The sequence below is a fragment of the Pagrus pagrus genome (assembly GCF_965226575.1).
Source record: "Pagrus pagrus genome assembly, chromosome: 21".
In the NCBI taxonomy this organism is placed as follows: domain Eukaryota; kingdom Metazoa; phylum Chordata; class Actinopteri; order Spariformes; family Sparidae; genus Pagrus; species Pagrus pagrus.
Window position 1 is genome coordinate 23240365 of NC_140208.1, and position 20589 is coordinate 23260953.

Sequence of the window (20589 nt, forward strand, 5' to 3'; positions counted from 1 at the left end):
AGTCACTTCACAGCTCCATGCCTGTCAGGAGATGGTTAAAACACACCGCCTACATCCAAACTGATAACCATCTCCTGCTTCCCTCTGACGGCGTGACTCGGAGCAGTCAGGGGTAGCTGCAGTCAGCAGCTTTTCTCTTTACTTTTATACTTTTTAAAACTCAACATCTTCTTCAGATGTGTGGTTCTCTGTTGCTTTTTGCCAACATGGAAGTTTCTACCTCAAAGGAAGTGTCAGTGTTGACGTCTGCATTATAACTGAAACAAAAACGTGGCATGATTAGTGTGTTTCAGCATTAATTTGAGAAGAATGATTTAGAGTGCAGCTGACACTACATCAATGTAATATTGCGCTTCCATAAAGCTGGGGGACTCGCACAAGACTGATTTTAAGAATAAATGATCAGAAACATCCTACATTTCCAACTCAGCAGTGTCCTTAAAGAACCTTTCTTCACATCATCAGGATTTGTTTTAACTCTGGAAGCTCCTCCTGAGCCAATGGTGTCCCCCTTTTAAATATTATTATGTGTTACACACTCGTGCAATACAATAAGCCCAGCTTCTCCCCCTACTGGTCAAATGTAGTAAAGCTCCTTATGACCGGATGGTGATTTGTTAATTTAACTGAGGGGGTCGACCAATTGGAGCACCCCCATAACATGAGAGTGAGTTGGAGAGTATATGGACATACTGTATTTAGAAGAGATACAATGAGTCAGGCAGACTAGACTAACATGTTGAACTTAACAACCCCTTTGTCCCTACACTCTCTGCTACTAAGGAGACATAGAGGAGGGACAGCGTCCTCCCTCACATCACCTGCTGCTTCTAGCAGAGAAAGGCGGATTGAAGGCAGATGTACTGCAGAGGACCCAATCAAGTTCAGTGTTGAGTGTGAAGTTGCGACACATCTAATAAACGTGTGAGCAGCAAGCCGCTCAGCTCGCAGTGCAGTTTGATATGAACGCTGTCACATCACAGCTGGGCAGGGCCTGAGTGTATTGTACATATTTTTGCAACAATATGTTTCACGTTTCCCTGAGTGAAGGCTATTGGAATGTACTAATGTGTGACATACATACGCATGTATCTATATCATAGGCTACATCACCATATGAAGTACAGAGCAGGACAGAGCTAGTAACTTTACCTCCATTCTGACATACTGTAGGAGCTGGGACTAGAGCTACATTTGACTAAAACAAGACCCCTCAAAGCTCTTATAATGGGTATACTGAGAAATACTCTCACTTGAGCCCCAATCACAAATGCCTCAGCATGGAGGAACCAAAAGCTTGACAGAGACATCAGTGACTGTGACTGGTATATTGAGTGAAACCACTGTGGCCTTCACAGTGGAATAGAAGAGTGGCACTAACTGAAGCTCAAGTCTCAACACAACTGAGGGGAGAGTCACTGCATTAGTGACCACACAGATAATAAACAAGTCATTTTTGGTGTGTTCTGTGGAAAATGACCACCAAAGATGATCTCATTTAAAACACCATCTTCAGGATTACATGTTTTGTAGCACATGATCCTTATATAATTAAAAGTGGACGGCATTATTTGCTTGGATTCAATTGGTTTTAGTGCACTATTTTCTCTCGTGTTTAGTCTGGAGCCCTGGAGGGACAGTGAGGTTTGTACTGAGGCTCTTCCTGTGAATCTCACTGTGTCTGAGAGCTTTTATCTGTGTGTGTGTGTAAATCTGTGTAATGTGTTTTGTCTGTGTCTGTCCCTTCAACGAGCGAATGGGATGTGAGGAGAGAGAGAGAGAGAGAGAGAGAGAGAGAGAGAGACATTTGGAGACAGTGGTTTCAAAGCTCTCCTCCACTCTTCGATGCCTCTGGGAGCCTGATGTTTCATCCAGAGGTTTGTAAGAGGAAAAATAAAGAGTGCCTTTGTCTCTGACTGGACGAGTGAAAGGCGATCCGTGTGTCTTTGAGGGTGGGCATGTTTTCACATTTACTGTAGCTTTGGCATTCTCCCTATCTCACAATGAGGCCATTATATGTGAGTCTCTGTGTGCCTGCATGTGTGTGGACTCTTCTGCTCCTCCTACTGATAAAGATGCAGGTGGACAACAGCCTGCCTCACTGCACGGCCCAGCTCTTCTATCGCCCACTCACGTCTGGGTTTGACGTAAAGGTCACATGAATATGTCCACAAACTTGGAATCAAAGAAACAGCTTTGTCCGTCCATACTGATGAAGCCATCCTCCCATCCTCTCTAGTGTACAGTGCTTTAAAGCAGCCGGCTTGAGGGTGTGTGTGTGTATTGTAATGGGGGTCACAGGCCTGCAGTCCTGATTTCTTGCCCCATGCTGTTAATGGTTTTATTACATGGTCATAAAGCAGTTATACTGAGCTGCAGGGCTGCAAAGGGTCATCACAATCTGAGGTGATGAAGCTTGTTCATGCCCTATAGCTGTTTGGTTTGTACCAGATGTTTCACAGGAGGTGTCACATCAGATTGCACCAGAATGGTGATCATAACATTTAGGTAACTATCCCCATTGATATCCAGCAATGCGGATAGTTTTGGTATTGAGATATCTGTCACTCTGACTCCTGCTTTTACCTCAAACACACAGAGGTGAAAGGAATTCTGCTTGTAGTAGGGCTGTCAATCAATTAAAATATTTAATGGCGATTAATCGCATGATTTTCCATAGTTAATTGCCAATGAATCGCACATTTCTTATCTGTTCTAAATGTTCCGACATACAGTATACTGCAGCAGACAAAGTGTATTTTATTGGTTCACATATTAAGCGCTATTCAGTAAACAGTTTATCCTGCTCTTCAAGCTAATATGTTTTAAAATCATTCTGCTATATTTGTAGAAAAAAATATTAACATCAAATGTCAAATGCTCTGACAAAAAAAGAGAAAGAAATTCCAGTATTGATGGCTGTTGCAGGCCTTAAATAAGCCCATCCATTCACAGGGGCCATTCATTCGGCCCCTGTGAAATGATTGGTCACTTTACCTGTCTGTCTGTACCTGCCTACCAGCACTGCCTGTGCACTCATTGCACATTGACCAGAGTCTGTATAATATATATAGTATATTGGCACAGAATGGAGGAAAAGCCTAAATTTCCCAGTACTAACATGCTAGCTTGACAGCAGTGAGCAGTAGCCTAACTGCCGGGCTGGGTCTGAGGTACGTTAATGCTGGCTATTCTCCTTGTGTTTATATGACTGTGGCAATTGGCAAGTTGTTTATGTATGCATTTATTAGACTATAAAGATAAGAGAGCTTGTTGAACGTATAAAAAGTAGCTGCTAACACATTTCCCATCGGGCACTATGTGTTCACGAGGGAACTGGAGGAGGTTCCAAGCATGCGATGAGAAGACGGATATCTATCACAGGTCTGTTAATAGGGACAGGCTATGTTTAGCTTAGCCTAGCTTACCCTGAAGACTGAAAGCAGAGGAACACTGCAGGCCCGACCAAAAGTCAAGAACACAACTCGCAGCTCAGGTGACAGACTGGCTGATGTTTAACCCTTGCTTTTCACTTGTTTATTTTCTGTGTGTTGAGCTCTGAGCACTACCAGCTGACATACACTCAGTACTTTACATGAACGCATCTTGTAAAACTATGAACTATCTCTCTGACTTAATTCAATTTGAATGTGTCAACTGGACAATGACCGTCAGCAGCTCCCGTGTTTGTTAACCAGGAGAGAGGAAGCTTTTAGGCCGAACACATCAGTCGTCTCCAGGATAGAATGCTAGCTGTTAACATTTCTGAAAACCACAGATACGTCCAAGGTTGACACTTGTACCAAACTTGGCATGTCATGGTCACATTATATGCTTATAAGCCAACTTTCATATCATGAAGTGGAGGACAAGGTGGTGGTGGTGTCATTACAGCCAACAAGGCCGCCAAACTGCCAAACACAGTTCGAGTCATACCACCAAAACAGGTATTTTACTGTAGGTCAAACCATGATGTTTCCCTAACCCTAACCAAGCATAATTGCAGTGTTGGGAAAATTCAAAATAAACAAACGTTTAGTTGCAACATAAAGAAACGTTCAGTCTGAACTTATCTGTGGTTTTGCAGAAACGTACGTAGCTAACATTTATTCTGGTGAGTGGGTTGAATAAAAGCTAGTCTGGAGCTAGAGTTGTTCTTCACTGAGGGGGGCCAGTCACGACAAAAAAGTACAGGAATGCTCCTTGTTTTCGCTCTAGCATTGAGTCCTGTTCCTAAATTGCCAAATTCCCTCTCAGGACAACTGTGTCCAATCTACTATGGTGAGCTGTGATCTGTAACAAATCAGGGAGTGTATGGTAATGATGTATTTCCTACAGTTGGTCTGGAACTGTTTTTGAAAACTCAATTTGTAACTCAAACACAATCATATATTACTATAACTCTGTTTACTTTAGATTATACACTTGTACAGAGAAAAGCATGAACTCCTCCAGTAGAGTCTCCTGCTAAAGGACCCAGATCGTGCTGTGAGATCATGTGTGTCTCATTCAAACATCTTAATCTCTCTTGTACAATGAGCACCTGTGCTGAGCAGGCGTCACGTCATCTCTAATTCCACTGATTTGACCTGCGTCATCACCTGCAGTGAAAGGCTTTGACCAGTTCAACAGCTCCTGTCATCACCCGACCAATCAAACAAGCAGCACTTTGACTGTTGGAGGCTGCACACTGCCATCTGAAGGCATTTAAGAGAACAAAGCAGATTCCAGGCCAGTCGCAGGGTCCTGAGTTATGTGAGCATGTGTGGACAGTATGGTGGACTGACATCAGCTGGGGGTCTGAAACGCTCTGTGTCTGGTGCAGAGGCAGAACTTTCAATTGTTTGGATTTGTTTCCCCCCTCTGACCGACATGGGAGGATCTCACAGGATATAACTGCCCACGCCGCTGAGTATCCCCTCAGACACAAGCAGGGAGACATCAGCCCTGAGGCCACATCTGATTGTAATTTATGGACAATTATTATGGTTTCAGAGTGCAGCAGGAAAAGAGAGAGCCAAAACTTTAAGAACATACAATTATGGAGATCAAACCCTGCGACCATTCTCAGCAATGATGGCCTAATTTTGTTATTTCCCCACAAACTCCAAGAGGGCTCCGAAGTAGAGAAGAGAAGCTGCTGTGGGATCGTTTGAAATAGAATAAACGTGATTTAAAGAAGTGCACAAAATCAATGTAGAAACTCTCTCTGACATGCATAAGGAGCCAAAATTGCATTTATCCTTGCAGTCTGGCTCAGACATCTTAACACACTATGTACACTATGTTTTCAACAATTGTATTAGAGCCACAATATTTATTTTGAGGCTGTGGAAAGTAGGAATCTAACAAGAAACAGATATGTGAGTGGGGAACTGTGAGAGACAGAAAAAGGCAGTGCAAGCAAGGGGGTGTGGACAGTAAAATGCCTGAGGGGATCAACAGCGAAGCAGTGTGTGTGTGTGTGTGTGTGTGTGTTAGAGTGTGTGTGTGTGTGTGTGTAGGGGACAGTCAGTCAGTCAGTCAGTCAGTTGGGCTGCTGCTGCCTCACCATGGCTCTTCTCTCTGCAGATGTTCTACGCTGGCATGTGAGTTTTTATGTCACTTTTTCTGTCTCTCTGTTGATGCTTAACTTTTAGAAATACTGCAGGAAAAAGTTGCACAAGTTGATATTTTCATGTCTATTTTTTGTATTAGTTCTGATCTCACTTTTGGGACATTAAGATAAACTGTCTCTGCATTAGTAACAAAACAATGATGGTACAGCTGCAAGGTAATGTCCGGCCCTTGTGTGCTAATCCTGCTCTTTAGTTTCTGATTTTGTCATGTTTGTGGGGCTTTGGGTGCCGTGTAGCTGCTGAATGACTTTCACCACATCAGTGAGTGTACTGTAGGTGCTGTTGCAATGAATGGCCCTGGGCTTCATGCCATGTCAGACACACTTCCTGACACCGAGACACAGATAGAGGCTGCAGATAGCGCAGAACATGACACAACTTGGAGAGACGCAGCCATGTTGGCAAAAAAAAAAGCAATACTTTTTTATTAGCGGTGCAAAGAGCAGCTCTGGCACAAGATTAATGGAACAAAATTATGTACTGTGGGTGATTTATTTATGTTAGATCCTTCTGATTGTTTTGACTGTTGGAGCAGAACACGATCAAATAATATGAGGAGCATTAAGTCATACTTAAAGCACATGGAGCTGGTCATACAAGCAGAGGAGGAGGTATTTACATGATTTACTTTAAGGTAGCTCGACCACAATGTAAAAATCCTCCAATAAAAGTAAAAGTGCTCTGGTGAGTGAGTGTTTTACAATGATATATTATGTTACATTTCATTATTATTACTAATGCATTAAAGTTATTGTTGTAGTAAGTCTCATTTTGACAACTTTATATCCTGATCTGGAGTTCAATTTATAACTATTAATCCCATTTTATAAACTGATCATATATTTTGAATGTAGTAACTAGTGTATGCAGTGAAGTAGCTAGAAATGGCACATGGGTAAATATGTTTAGTCTAACTATTTTTAGGTATTGTAATTACTGTCTGTCTGTTTTCGTCACCTGTGAATAAAAGAACAGTCACATTTTTCATCAAAATCTGGTAAATTTGCAACCCTGAAAAAACAGGAACTCTCTTTTGGTTTTTGGTTGACAAAAATATTCAAAACATTTTATTATAACCTTGTATTTACCAGTTATACTGTAAGCAGTGCATAAACAGTTCATTAATGGGCCATTTCATGCTGTAAAGGAGGTATAAGCCGGTACAATGATTTTATTAAGTGTTTATTAACCTGTCTGTTTCTCTAACTGTGACACATTGATAACTGTATAATCAGTTAATAACACATTAGCACCTTAATAACTCATTTAGACATTGGTACAATATGTCTTCAGTAGTTTTAAAGACTTTTAAACACGTGAATGTTTTTTCACGGTCTTTGTGGAAAATTATTTAAACTTTTTGATGTTGCATATATGATATATTATATACTTGTGTTGTCAGAAATATGGATGTATCTGTACATATTGTTTGCAGTCTGGATACACAGGCACCAGCTGTGCTTTCTCACATAGGCCACGCTGCCTTGTTATATTCATCTTTTTTTTTCAGTGTGTTTTCAATGTTTTCAAGGTTTTGTGTTGAAGTTAGAAATTCCAGTATCATGACAACACTATTGTATATGTAATTTAATTTAATCAGGATATAATCTCACTGTGATTTAAAGTCAAGTCAAGTTACAGTAGCAGCACCACATAGGTCGTAAAGACTACAACGATAGATTGATGACAAAATGCATAACTCATAACTGTATAATGAATTATATAAGACTAACAATCATTTTCACAACTGCACTGCATATTCAGTCCTTCTTGGGAAAATCATCTCTGACTTCCTGCCAGAACTGTAAAACCAAGAGAGAGTAAAAACACAACACAAATTCCTCGAATGTCATGAAAATGGCACCGACGCTTTTTCGTCTCTCTGACCGGACATAGCAGACCCAGCCCTGGGTCAGAATACAGATAATGATGGTGACTACAGACATTCTTGCCCCTAAATTGCTACCTGAGGAAAAATCCAGAGGCGTGCCAAATCCTCAGAGAAAGCCGAGTGTATGAAACGGCCTCACCACACACAAGTGCTGCCCTGAAATAGCAAACAATCTGCGGAGGTGACGCCCCATTTGTTCTCTGTCAGAATGATATAGGCACTGTGAAAGCAGAGGATAACAGCTCAACTTCAGATATCCTGCTCATATATTATACTTTGGTGAAAGCAGACTGTTTTCCTTTCGCCATTTCACTGAAATCCATTTCACCATCCACTCTTCTCTCCTCAGGCTCGCATCGAGGAGCTGGAGGAGGAGCTGGAAGCGGAGCGGGCCATGAGAGCCAAGGTACGGTACTATAAGTCACTGTGTAACATCTCCCCTCTCCGTACATGAAACAAAGAGCGGCTGAGCCCTAAATCTGTCAGTCAGGCTGCGGGGCAGAGGAGATGATGCCAGGCAGCTCTGGGATGAGCTCAGCTCTGCTGGAACAGTCGGGCCTGTGGTGCTGCGAGCCGTTCGTGAATTGAAGGAAACATTAAAAGAGAGGGAGAGAGAAGAAAAGTAAAGGTTGCTGATGTGTTGGCAGCCGGTGGGGTACGTGTGTTGGTGCTGAGCCTCTGGTCACCTCAAACCAGCTGCACCTGTGATAATAAACTCAGGGGGAAGAAACCTTGTGTTTCTGATTAACATGCAGGGCAACCCCAGAGGCATACAGGGACCCCAACATCCTCTTTCCTCTTTCTTATTTCTTATTTTTCCCAATCTTTCTCTACCCCTCACACACTTATTCACACACACACACACACACACACACACACACACACACACACACACACCCACCAGTGCACCTTCTGTTTCTTGTAATCTCCTCGCCTTCTCCTGGAAGAAAATTGGAAGAACGGGATATTTTTTCCACCATCTTTTGCGCCACAGAAAACTTTCCAAGACATCTTAGTCATGTAAAAGGTTGCAAAACAGCACGCCTTCTTCATATAAAGATGATCTACCAAGGTGGGCGCTTTAAGTGCTTGTTGTCTCAAGCAAGTCGCTCTTAAAGTGTGTGTGTATTTAAGCCCCGGAGCCTGGTTGCCCCTCTTAAGACCTGACTGCACTCTCCGTGTTACAGTAGGTGAAGGCAGAAAATGCAAAAGGTACATATTTCACCCGAGTGTTGAATAGAGTGACAGCGGGCCTGAGGGCGTGTTTTGCGCACTTCTCCCCACTCTGGGTGGCATTCCTAATGGTGCTAGCTGGGTCTCCCCCCACCCCCACCCCTGCCCCAGCCTCCGAAGCCACAGAGCTGCGAAAGAGGCAAGCTGAGACATGCAGGTCTTTATCTTTTCCACAGTCTTCAGGGGAGCTCAGATACAACATACCTCTGCAGCAGACAGGCTCTCTATTGTTAGACTCTGCTCCTCAGGTCACACAACGGAGATATCATCAGCAGATAGAGGCTGACAGACAGACAGCACTACTTTCCATCTGATCTTCTCCCAACTGGAATACCAGCTCGCTGTCACACACACATACAGTGTGTGCGCACAGTGTTGTCACACGTACACACAAACATGAAAAGCACACATAGCATTCACACAGTATGTTATCTTTAAGCTAGATATTGATATGACATCAATATCTTTGACTTGGACATTAAACGAGGTGGAACTAAAATCAAATAAAACCCAGCTAACAGCAGACCAAGTTTGCAACTAGTTGAAGAAGATTGGATAAAGTGGAGCATCTCCTTGCCTCAGGGGTTGGTCTTCAGGTGGCCAGAAACATGACTGCTGGATGTCTAAAGAGGCAACAATGTGCACCATGTCAGTGTACGAGGTGATATATCGAAGCTGTGTTTACAGGTCATTCTGCTGCCACCAAGTGGCCAACAAAAAGATTCATTCTGGTTTAATGCTCCAGTAAACTGTCATCTGTGGGCTGAACTCACAGATGATGATAATGTTGATATGGATAATACGTTAGCAAACAGACAGGAGCAACATTAGCGTTCATACGTTGGGTCTCCTGATGAATGTCAGTCATATTCTCTCTTCTGGCTCTGGTTTGAGTTCCAACACATTTTGAATAAAATATCTGGCTCTTTAGTTGCTTTTTCCACTGAAAACAGCTTCCTTCATGTGCTAGAGAAGGGGCTGACGAGAGTGGTGAGACTGAATCAAAAGCTGTCGGCTGTCAAACCAAAAAAAAAAAAAAAAGAGCTAAAAGATGCTTTGAGTTGAGGGCGACTGCTTAGCTGACGTGCCAGATGGTTTGTTACATGAAACCATCTGAGAAGTCAACCTTGGTTGTGTAGAAAAGGGCAGGAGCTTTCAAAAAATACTTGGCAGATGATTGGAGAAATCTGTCTTTTACCATCTATCACAGGCTAACTTCAACCAATCAGTCACCATTTGATGTGAAAACATCTTTTCCATCAAGGAAAGTCTTCAGTGCTGTGACGCTTCTGTCAGTGATAAACTGATGGCACAGCAGCATCAACGCTAACTTTCTGACCCAGCGTTCATATGAAAATATTCAATGCAGTTTTAGCAGTTCAGGAACTCATCACTACAGAATGAAATGCCAATTAAAGGCGCATTTCAACAAAGTTCATAAAGAAAAACTCTATCATGCAGCTCTACTGTAGCTATGCAGATAGTTTAGGTTTTTATTCATGTGACTGAGATACCTTCCTCCACTCCAATACAGCGTAGTAGATGAGTGCAATGCCACATCAATTACAAACATGTGTGTTTGTTGGGAAACTATGCCCCGCTTCATCTGCATAATCAACACTGAACAAGTTTCTACATGACCAGGTACCACGACACAAGCCACTGAAGGCCTTACAGTCAGAGCACACTCAGCCTTCTTCTGCTGCTGTTAGCTACAGTATCTTTATAAAGCTTTTAATACTAAGATAAGATATATTGAAACTGGTTGTGTTATGGTAAATGAGATGTTTTTACTACCTGGGGTAACAGGTAGTAATCCTCAGCCCCTCAGCCCCCGCAACACAAGCAAACGTTAACGTTGCTAATGCTAGCTAACATTAATGTCGCTTATGCCGGCTAACGTTAGACAGTACAGTAGCTTACAGAGACTTATAACTGCCTTATTATCTATTAATACTAATTAAGGGCCTTGATATAGAATTACCAACCTGGGTCTTATTTGATAGCTTTGGCCATCATTCATATCAGTTACTGTGACTGTTTACGTCACAGTATCACTGCTGAGATATGCGATTACGGGAAAAGCCATTATGGAGAACACACAAACGTAGCTGCAGCTACACAGAACTGTGTGTCGTACAGCACCATCAGATTTAGATGTTAGTCCCAGGATAAGATTGCACTGAACTGTACAGAAGTTGTGCGCACTGGCAGCTTAATGCACAATTGTAATGGACATGTTAGCAGTGTGTACACCTTCATATTCATTTCTGGGTTTGATCATAAATGGTAAATAAATCTGGGTGATAGCGTAAACTCTGTTGTCAGGGAAGAACCCACATCATACATGGATGATACTAAAGAACACATTTACAAACACACTGGAATGCACGGACTGAACAGAGACACACTCCTACTCCTTCACACTCTTATGCTAACGAAGATGAATCTCCCTTCTCCAGCAGGACACTGACCCTCTATGAGCATGTGGATGGGAGTGGGTGGTGTTGGGTGGTGATAATCCAGAGGGGCTGTTGACTCAGTCAGTAGTGTGGAGGAGAGCGATGAGTGAGCTGAGTGCTCGTGTTAACCCTCGACACAGAGCCAGGTTGTAGACACAGAGGGTGGGGCTGGAGGTGTGGGGGTGAAGGAGGAGGCCCCCAGTGAGTATCATCTGTTTTCCCTCGTTCTGCCTGAGGTGTGCTGACGGCTGTGGCTCATTGGTGCTATCAGGGAGGCCTGGGACTCCAGCTTTTACGGACCAGTCTCAACATCTACGGCTGTCTTTAAAAGCAGCTGTAAAAGATCTGCGTAAAAACAACAAGTGCTCATAACTACAGAGCTCTGGCTGTTTGTGCGTGTAATGGCCTAGCATTATAAACTCTCTCCATGTGTGCTGCACCCTGTTGGAGCGTGAGAAGGCTCTCCGACCACTTTGCTGAGGAGTTAAAAATCATCATTCATACATTTCTGAGTTTAGCTTTTCTTTTAATGTGAGATATCAAGTTTGACTATACTGCGCGGCGTGTGTTATGTTAACTTGATTTCTTACCTCAGTCAATCGCTAGATGTCACCACTTGATTAACATATTTATGTTAAAGGTGCTGATATTTGATGATTGTTTTCAATAACTTACATTTTTAAGTTTGTGTGATATCACAACATTGTTGCCACTTTGAGTTGCATCGGCAAGTTACTCAAGTTAAAGTAAAAGCTGCACTGATAAATATTTTATATTAACAATGAATCATATTACTATGTATAATATGAAAGGGCTTAAATGTAGTGACAAGCACTCCTGACTCTGCATTCACCCTCAGCTGTACTGAGCACTGTATTTGTCTTGCTGCATATCAAAGCTAGCTTGTTAGGTTTCCCCAAAGTAGCCAAAAACACAAGTCAGTGCAGCTTTAAGGGTCATTATCAGCCTGCTAAATCCTCTGTCCAAATGAGATTAAAATCTAGCATTACATCAACAACTAACAGCAGGCGGACTTTTAGCAGTGAACAGAGCGTTGGACAGCTCACACAGGAAACAGGAGTTCACAGATAATATTTGGACTGTGTGACAGCAGCTAACCTCTGTGTTGTTCTGATTGAATACCAGCTTCTCCTCTGACCTCCGACCTCAGGAAGGATCACTTCCCCTTGTGGGCTGTCAGTCATGCTGATCCCCTGGTGGTTAAATATCCTGTCCCAGCGATGGGACCTCTTTAGGGTCAGAATAGATGAAGTCCTCTGCGTGAAGGTTAATACAGTGGAGCTGTTCGTCAACGTGTTAATCTGACGGAGGGGTTCTGAACTTGCGTTTGTTGAATGATTTGATGCAGGTTTTTTTACTTCTCACTGAAATACTTACTATACTTGCTCTGTGGAAAAGTGGAAATATACATTCATATGGATCATAATAAAATAATTCTGATCATTTAGTACTGAGGTGTGTTTAATACCACCCTGAACGGCTGTTTCTGCAGGTGGAGAAGCAGAGAGCAGATCTAACCAGAGAACTGGACGATCTCACTGACCGACTGGAGGAGGCCGGAGGTTTCACCACCTCACAGGTAAACCATATACATGCTACCACACACACACAGACACACACGCACACACACTTTGTTAGCATAACGTCTTTTAAAGGCTACACAAGGTTTGTTAGTTTATTTAACCTGCAGACGTCTCATTGAGATTAAAATCTATTTTTCAGGAGAGTCCTGGCAAAGACAGCAACATAACAATTAAAACAAAATCAAATCTCAAAGAACTGTTATTAAAAGTTAGTCATTTACGATGCGATACAAGTCGATACAAGAGAGATGAAACGTCACAATATGAGATGAGGCGATATGATACGATTAGATATGAGACGATACAATTTGATTTGAGATGATACGATACGAGATGAGACAGACGGGATGAAATCATTTGATCAGAACCATCTGTATTCTCTGTTTATATGGAAGTTCTTTTTGCATCCTTGGGCAGTTCTGTTCAAGAAGTTTACACACAAAATAAACATTTACACGTGTGACATATATTCATAGACGTACAAAATATGTCAAACAGTCATAGCCCTAAACAGATCGCATCACATCACAGCCTCAGATCCAGTTCTTAGTCAGCAGCATCCTGATTATGGTTCAGCAACAGGTTAGACTGATGTGTAATAATAATTCTTCAGCCTGTTGCATTAAAATGGAGGGCAAACATTTTGGCATTGTAATGTTGAGAATATTACTCAAAACTGAGGTCACATGTCTCCTAAAATGTCTTACATTAATACATTATGCAGAAATGATCCTGTGCATGCTTCAGGGCACAAGTTGCAGTTTGGTGAGGAGAGAGGTTGAACACAGAGCTTCACTGGAGTCTGTGTGTGATTAACAGATGGAGATGAACAAGAAGCGGGAGGCTGAGCTGCAGCGTCTGAGGCGAGACCTGGAGGAGTCCTCCGTGCAGTCAGAGGCGCTGGCTGCCACTCTGAGGAAACGACACGGCGATGCCATGACCGAGCTGAGCGAGCAGTGCGAGGCTCTGCAGCGGGTCAGGGCCAAACTGGAGAAGGAGAAGCAGAACCTGAGGATGGAGGTGGACGAGCTGGCTGCTTCTTTGGACAATCTGCAGAAAGCCAAGGTCAGGAGGTCAGGTCACATGTACAGAGGCTCACACTGACCTGATAACAAGCCGGTAACGTCATGTTTGCTGGTGTTTGTGTTGTTCTGCAGATGTCTTCAGACGGCCAGATGAAGAAACTGGACGAGCAGCTGTCAGACTCCAACAGGAGAGGAGACAACCTGCAGATGGCGCTGACTGAGCTCAGTTTGGCCAAGACCAGACTCACAGGTACTGACCACCTGAAATATGTTCAGGTCCTCTCTTGTTCTGAGGCAAATACAGCTGGTGTTAAGATCCTGACCATCTAAAGATTAAGGTGCAGTTTCAAACGAGAAAAATCTTTATGTGTCACATACAAGTATCTGCTTCTTCTTCTTCTTCTTCTAATTACCAGCAGTAAGATCCTATCACCTCACACATTTAGTTTCTTGTCTGAGCTTTTTCAGACCCCTGAAAACTCAATTTAAACTCTTGAAAAGTTTAGAAAACTTGCGACAATGACTGCAGTTATTTCATGTAGGCCTCAGGAGAAGCTGGCTGAGACATTAGGTTTTCCAGGCCTTTAAAGTTAAGAAATATTGGAGATCTTAGCATTAAATATTACATATTGTAGTGGACTCTCAATGCTTTTGCACTCGTTGTATGGGCTCCACCTCCGAAGAGGAATAATGAAATCAAATCAATAAGTTCTTACGTTATCAGTCAAGCATCCAAAAGTGTGACTTCTCGTTTAAATTGATCTCCGTTCTGCGCTCCACACAGAACAGTGACTGGGTCTAAATGAAAATATTTATTAATTGATAAAATACTAATTAATTAAAATACTAATTTAATGACTTAAATGAAACGATTATCAGGCATGAATATTTACTGTACACAAGGAGTCAAAACGATGATAGTGAATTGAATGATGAATGAGGAGAAATGATCTGTTAAATACTGATTCTAGTAGTCTAGTACTAATACAGAAGGAAGATGTGAACTTTGGAGGTTGAATTACTGTCAATAAGATTATTATTATTATATTATTTGGGTTGGGAGCTCGGTGGGAACCCACAGCGTTGAATGCGGTGGACGGAAACCTCCAAGCAGCTCCAGTGAATGAGTGAAGAGGGTGGTGGGTCGGTGTGAAGAGGTGGGAGTGTATCCACAGCTCAAACACAGCCAGGAACAGACACCACCAGAGCTACTGTGTCACTTAACAGGGAGTCAGAGACCAACCAACAAAGCCAACCAATCAGAGGCGGAGTAGGGCAGGTCTTATGAGAACCAGTCTGTCTTCTTGAGTGACTGCATCCTCCGCTGTTCAAACAGAACAATACAGTGACAAGGAGCGACAGTAGAATGCATTCATACTGATGTCCTATGTTACATCCATGATCTTTACGAGTAAAGTTAGCACATGACAGGTTGGTCGATAACATCACAGTCCCACCATGGTATTGTAGCATTTTTATCTTGATCACGAAATTCAGTATATCGTTACATCCCTAGTGATTTTACATAAAGGTTAGCGCATTTTGCCTCACGCTACTCGTGGGAGTTTGACCGCGGGTGTATATGCCCATAACAGCCAGAATACTTTGTACATTAGCTGCAAGATAGAGAGCAACAACCAACACCGAGGGTGTGTGTTTGTGTTCGATCTGAGCCAAGTGACACTCACCAGATACTCTGTTTCCTTCTGTTGTCCTGCAGTGTCTTTCCTTCTCCTCTCTGTGTGTTCATGAAGTCACATTACATTTCTCCTCCATTCAGCAGTCAAATAAGCGAGTTACAGTATATTACAGTGAATTTCGACACCTCTGGGCTCGTTATGGCAGTGAGAGTGAAGATAAATCCACTTTTCAATCCCAAAGGTTTAAAAAAACAAACTGTGCTCTCCTCGACTACCAATGTTTTCCTCCAAAGCCCGCCGGCTCCAGCTGCCGTCTGCCAGTTAACGCTAACAGAGTTGCTTGTTAATCCAAAACACCGGCCTCTGTCCCTCCACTCCAGCCTCTGTCCCTGCACTCCAGTCTGTTAGTCCAATTAACTGCTCAGAAAGACAGATATTGGGTCTGATATCTGAATTAAAACACAGCAAATACAGCCAAGAGATCAAGTTCAGTGACTGCAGCTAGCTGAGATAAAGCCGAGCAGACAGCTTGTGGCTACCTGTCACTCAAAGTGGCCACGCCCCTAATTATGGGTAAATTTAAGCGTTGATATAATTCAAACGAGTGAATTGTATCAAATTCACCCCCCATACAGTTCTCATGAAGGGATACATTATGTGAAGAGACCAAAACCATTCTTTTGTACCAGGCTGTGAACATGGGCTCCTACGGGGATTGAGTCTTTTGGAGACAGCCTCAAGTGGCCATCGGAGGAACTGCAGTTTTTGGCACTTCCTCATTGGCTTCAATTATAAAAATAAGTGATTCCCACTCGATTAGATCCCAAGAATACAAACAGAATGAACGTAAACACGACCTTTGTTTCATTACAAGGAAACTCTGCAGGGCACCTTTACCAAACACTTCAGAGAGACACTCGCAGAGGGAAACAAATCTGGACCATTGTTCTTCACATTTTCCAGAATGTAACTGAAGCCAGGATTACTCACAGCTGCCACTTTCACAGAATGACTTCTACTTTGTTTTCAATGGCAAGAAAATCTGTTTATTTATTATTTATATGATTTTATTTGACTGGCAGGTTAACACTGTCGCTCTAGTTAGTCTTTGATTTTATACTGTGTATCTTACTTGATAAGTACGATAAGGAACATACATGTAATGTTTTCTGTAACCACACAGAGATCACTTTAATTAAATGACAACAAAAAGTCACATTTCATGCTAGGTTTTTGCATATCGCTACAGAAGCTAACACATGCATGGAGCTTGACGGCCACTGTATACTACAGCGTGTAGTCATAGTGTTCTTGTTTGTCCTGCCAGCTGATAATGCCGAAGTGAGCCGACAGATGGAGGAGGCAGAGAGCAGAGCGAGCCAGCTGAGCCGCTGCAAGACTCTGCTCCAATCACAGCTGGAAGAACTGAAGAAACAACTGGACGAGGAGGTCAAGGTCAGTACGTGTGTGTGTGTGTGTGTGTGTGTGTGTGTAAAATCCAATATCCATTATGTAAATAAATGAATAAGAAATCTCTTGCCTATAATGTGGCTGCTCTCCCACTCAAAGTCCCATACTGACGTGTGTCTCTGGTGCGCCTGCCAGTGTAAGCAGGCAGTCAGCAGCAGTCTGAGCTCAGCGCGGCAGGAGTGCGAGGTGCTGAAGGAGCAGCTGGAGGAGGAGCAGGAGAGCAAGCAGGAGCTGCAGCGTCTCGTCTCCAAACTCAACAGCGAGGTGACGCACTGGAGGAGCAAGCACGAGTCCGACGCCATCCAGCACACCGACGAGCTGGAGGACACCAAGTGCGTTGTGTTGATCCTGGCGGTCCACAGTCACATTTGACACTTTGAATGTTTCTCAGTGGTCCAACTAACGTGTGTGTCACAGGAAGAAGTTGGCAACCAGGCTGCAGGAGGCTGAGGAGGCTGTGGAGGCCACCCAAGCTAAATGTTCTTCACTGGAGAAAACCAAACAGAGGCTGCAGGGAGAGGTGGAGGAGCTCTGCATGGACCTGGAGAAGGTAGAGCAGCAGACGTGTTGTGCGAGCGCTGCAGTGCTGTCAACTTCGTTATTATTATCTTTGAACATACGTTTCCCGTCCCAGGCCAGCAGCTGCGGTCAGGCTCTGGATAAGAAGCAGCGGATCCTGGAGAAGCAGCTTGGAGACTGGAAGCAGAAGTGTGAGGACCTGGTGGCCGAGGTGGAGGGCTGCCAGAAGGAGAGCAGGCAACACGCCGGAGAGCTCTTCAAAGTCAAGACCGCCCATGAAGAGTCTCTGGAGCAGCTGGAGGCCCTCCGCAGGGAGAACAAGGTCTACCAGGGTATGAGGAGACACTGAGGAGGGGAGGGCTCCAGACTAACTTCTTACACTGGTTGCACTGGTCCGCCTCACTTTTTCATTTAGGTGCACCCGATAATAAAAATGATGTTGCAATTATTTTGACAGATATTACTATATAAATATGATTCACAATCAGAGGGGATGATCATTTATTCAGAGCAACTCTCTTTCTCACTGAAAATCATCCAAGTCCTGATGATGTAACACTTGCTGGGGTCTGTACAATAGAGAAGGAGACTCTACAGGGGTTAATTAGACCGGCTTCTCTTTGTCTCACAGAGGAGATTGCAGACCTCACAGACCAGCTCTCAGATGGAGGGAAAAGTGTCCACGAGCTCCAGAAGGCAAAGAAGAAGATCGAGATGGAGAAGGAAGAGTTACAGGCCTCACTGGAAGAGTCTGAGGCCGCTCTGGAGGTATGTCAGCTTCAGCTAGTCTGTCTGTCAGCTGTGATAGCCAGAGCGCACTGTGTTGTTAGAGTATGTGTTACACGCTAACTCCTAATAAACCAAATGTCATTTCATTTAATATACTTTCCCCTTTGTCTTCCTACCTCCCTCCCTCTCTCCCAGGCTGAGGAGACCAAGGTGCTGAGGCTGCAGCTGGAGTTGTCTCAGGCCAAAGGAGACCTGGAGCGCAGACTTCAGGAGAAGGAGGAAGAGACAGAAGCCACAAGGTACCTCAGCCTCCTCTCAAGCCATCATCTTCCTCCTCGCTCAGGAATCCCCCAGCCGACCCACCTTACTGCATAGCTGCTCATATGACAATTAAAATGTCATTTTGACAAGACAGAGGTCCTGTTCATCTGCCCTGAGCTGCTAAAAACCGGGATGTAATTTAGTACTGCGGCTTTATTCAAAGTCAAAGTCCAGTCATGTTTTTATCGACTGCTCTCTTTAAGAGTTCGTTTTAACTGTCTATTAATCACCTCTAAGGCCTTGAATGGTCTGCCGTCAGACTATATAACTAAACTTGTAACTAGTTGTTGTCTGAACAACTTTAAATAAATGAAGGATTATCAAGCTTTTGTTGTTTCGGCTCAGAAAACAATCTTCCACTTTCTCACTTCAAATTAGATGAAAACATTGATGCCACTCATATGTTTCTTACTGTATTATATATATAATATAAATCCAAAGCCAGGAGCTATCTTAACTTAGCATAACAATAGAAGCAGGGTGAAGCCTGGTAACAGAATCCACCTTCAAACACCTCTAAAGCTCACTCATTAATATGTTATAACTTGTTATGGCTTTACAGTAGGATTGTAAAGGACTGCACACATTACACAGATGAGAGCTCAGATGTTAGTTAGCTTTAGCTTTAGATGTGCTGTTACAAAGCTGTCTCCCTCTGTTCTTGCAGAATTTCCTAACAATGAAAACATTTTATCTTTTAAAACTTTCCTCTCTAATCTTTGGTATGATTTACACCCTGTCATTTTCTTACTTTACTAATTCTGGAAAGCATTTTGTTTGCCCTCCTTGAAAAGGGCTTTATAAACTAGTTATGTAATTACCAGCAGCACTAATGCTCTGTAATTCTCTAACTTTCCCTCTGTCCTTTATCTCCTTCCACAAAGTCACGGTGCATGATCTTTACAGGTAAGGCCCGTCTCATTCAGCCCTGCTTTACTGTCCCTGCAGCGACACATGCACGCTTCCTCTTAGTTTTCCTTGTTTGTCAATCCCTCCCTCTCCTCCTCTGTCAGAAAAAGCCACCAGAGGGCGCTGGAGTCCCTGCAGGCCAGTCTGGACGCGGAGGTGAGAGGCAAAGCAGATGGACTGAAGCTGAAGAAGAAGCTAGAGGCTGACATCAACGAGCTGGAGCTGCAGGTGGACCTGCTGACCAAGAACAATGCCGAGCTCAGCAAGAACAGCAAGAAGATGCAGCAACAGATTAAGGTATGTTTTTTTTTTAATTAGTCAGTTTTTTCACAATTAGGCACTTTCTTTCTCACAGAGTTACTGTTCCCTGTCCCAGGAGCTGCAGGCTCAGCTGGAGGAGGAGGTACGGAGTCATGATGAGTGCAGGGAGGAGCAGGCAGCCATGGAGCGACGCTGCGCCCTGCTGGCCGGTGAGGGGGAGGAGACTCGTGCTGCCCTGGAGAACGCAGAGAGGGCCCGTAAGGCCCTGGAGACTGAGCTCCAGGAGGCCAACGACAAGAACAGCGACCTCAACAACCAGGTGATAAATAGTGTCTCTTTGCTTTGAGACATCAGCTACAAAAACTGAGACTGATGACCTTCTCTCTCTCGTGCCTCCAGTTCCAGTCGGCTCTGAGTGGGCGGAGGAAGCTGGAGGTGGATCTCCAGACTCTGCAGCAGGAGCACGAGGAGCTGCAGGGAGAGCTGAGACATTCCACAGACAGGACCAAGAAGGCCAGCTGTGAGGTGAAAGACTACTTGTGTTCACTGAGACATCATAGCAGCAGACATGTACACGTTCAGGTATTTGATGTTGTCGTTGTTTCAGCTGACGCGGGTCGGGGAGGAGCTGCGTCTGGAGCAGGAGCACTCCCTCCACCTGGAGAGGGTGAAGAAAGGTCTGGAGGCTCAGATCAAAGACATGAGCGGCAGGCTGGACGAGGCCGAGCAGATGGCTCTGAAGGGCGGCAAGAAGATCATCCAGAAGTTAGAGGGGAAGGTACCCACTCACAAACAGTTACTTTAGTTCAGGGCAGGACATTCTGACATCTCCTGACCCGACTGCCATGAAACCTGGTTTGAATAGTTCATGTTGTTGACTCCTGACTTACTTTAAGAAAACAAAGAA

General features: G+C 43.7%; 1 protein-coding gene across 1 annotated transcript in view; it reads left to right on the forward strand.

The window, feature by feature from the left end:
• LOC311250223 (uncharacterized protein MYH16) overlaps window positions 1–20589 on the forward strand; it is a gene marked incomplete at its 5' end in the record, with an annotated part of 54402 nt that overhangs the window by 30613 nt on the left and 3200 nt on the right. Inside the window, 14 exons of the mRNA XM_084341801.1 lie at window positions 7859–7915; window positions 12718–12804; window positions 13628–13873; window positions 13966–14083; window positions 16801–16928; window positions 17079–17275; window positions 17361–17493; window positions 17578–17794; window positions 18094–18230; window positions 18387–18490; window positions 19526–19718; window positions 19798–20001; window positions 20082–20207; window positions 20290–20460. Of these exons, the coding sequence (XP_084197927.1) occupies window positions 7859–7915; window positions 12718–12804; window positions 13628–13873; window positions 13966–14083; window positions 16801–16928; window positions 17079–17275; window positions 17361–17493; window positions 17578–17794; window positions 18094–18230; window positions 18387–18490; window positions 19526–19718; window positions 19798–20001; window positions 20082–20207; window positions 20290–20460 (2118 nt within the window). The remainder of the gene's footprint in view (window positions 1–7858; window positions 7916–12717; window positions 12805–13627; window positions 13874–13965; window positions 14084–16800; window positions 16929–17078; window positions 17276–17360; window positions 17494–17577; window positions 17795–18093; window positions 18231–18386; window positions 18491–19525; window positions 19719–19797; window positions 20002–20081; window positions 20208–20289; window positions 20461–20589) is intronic.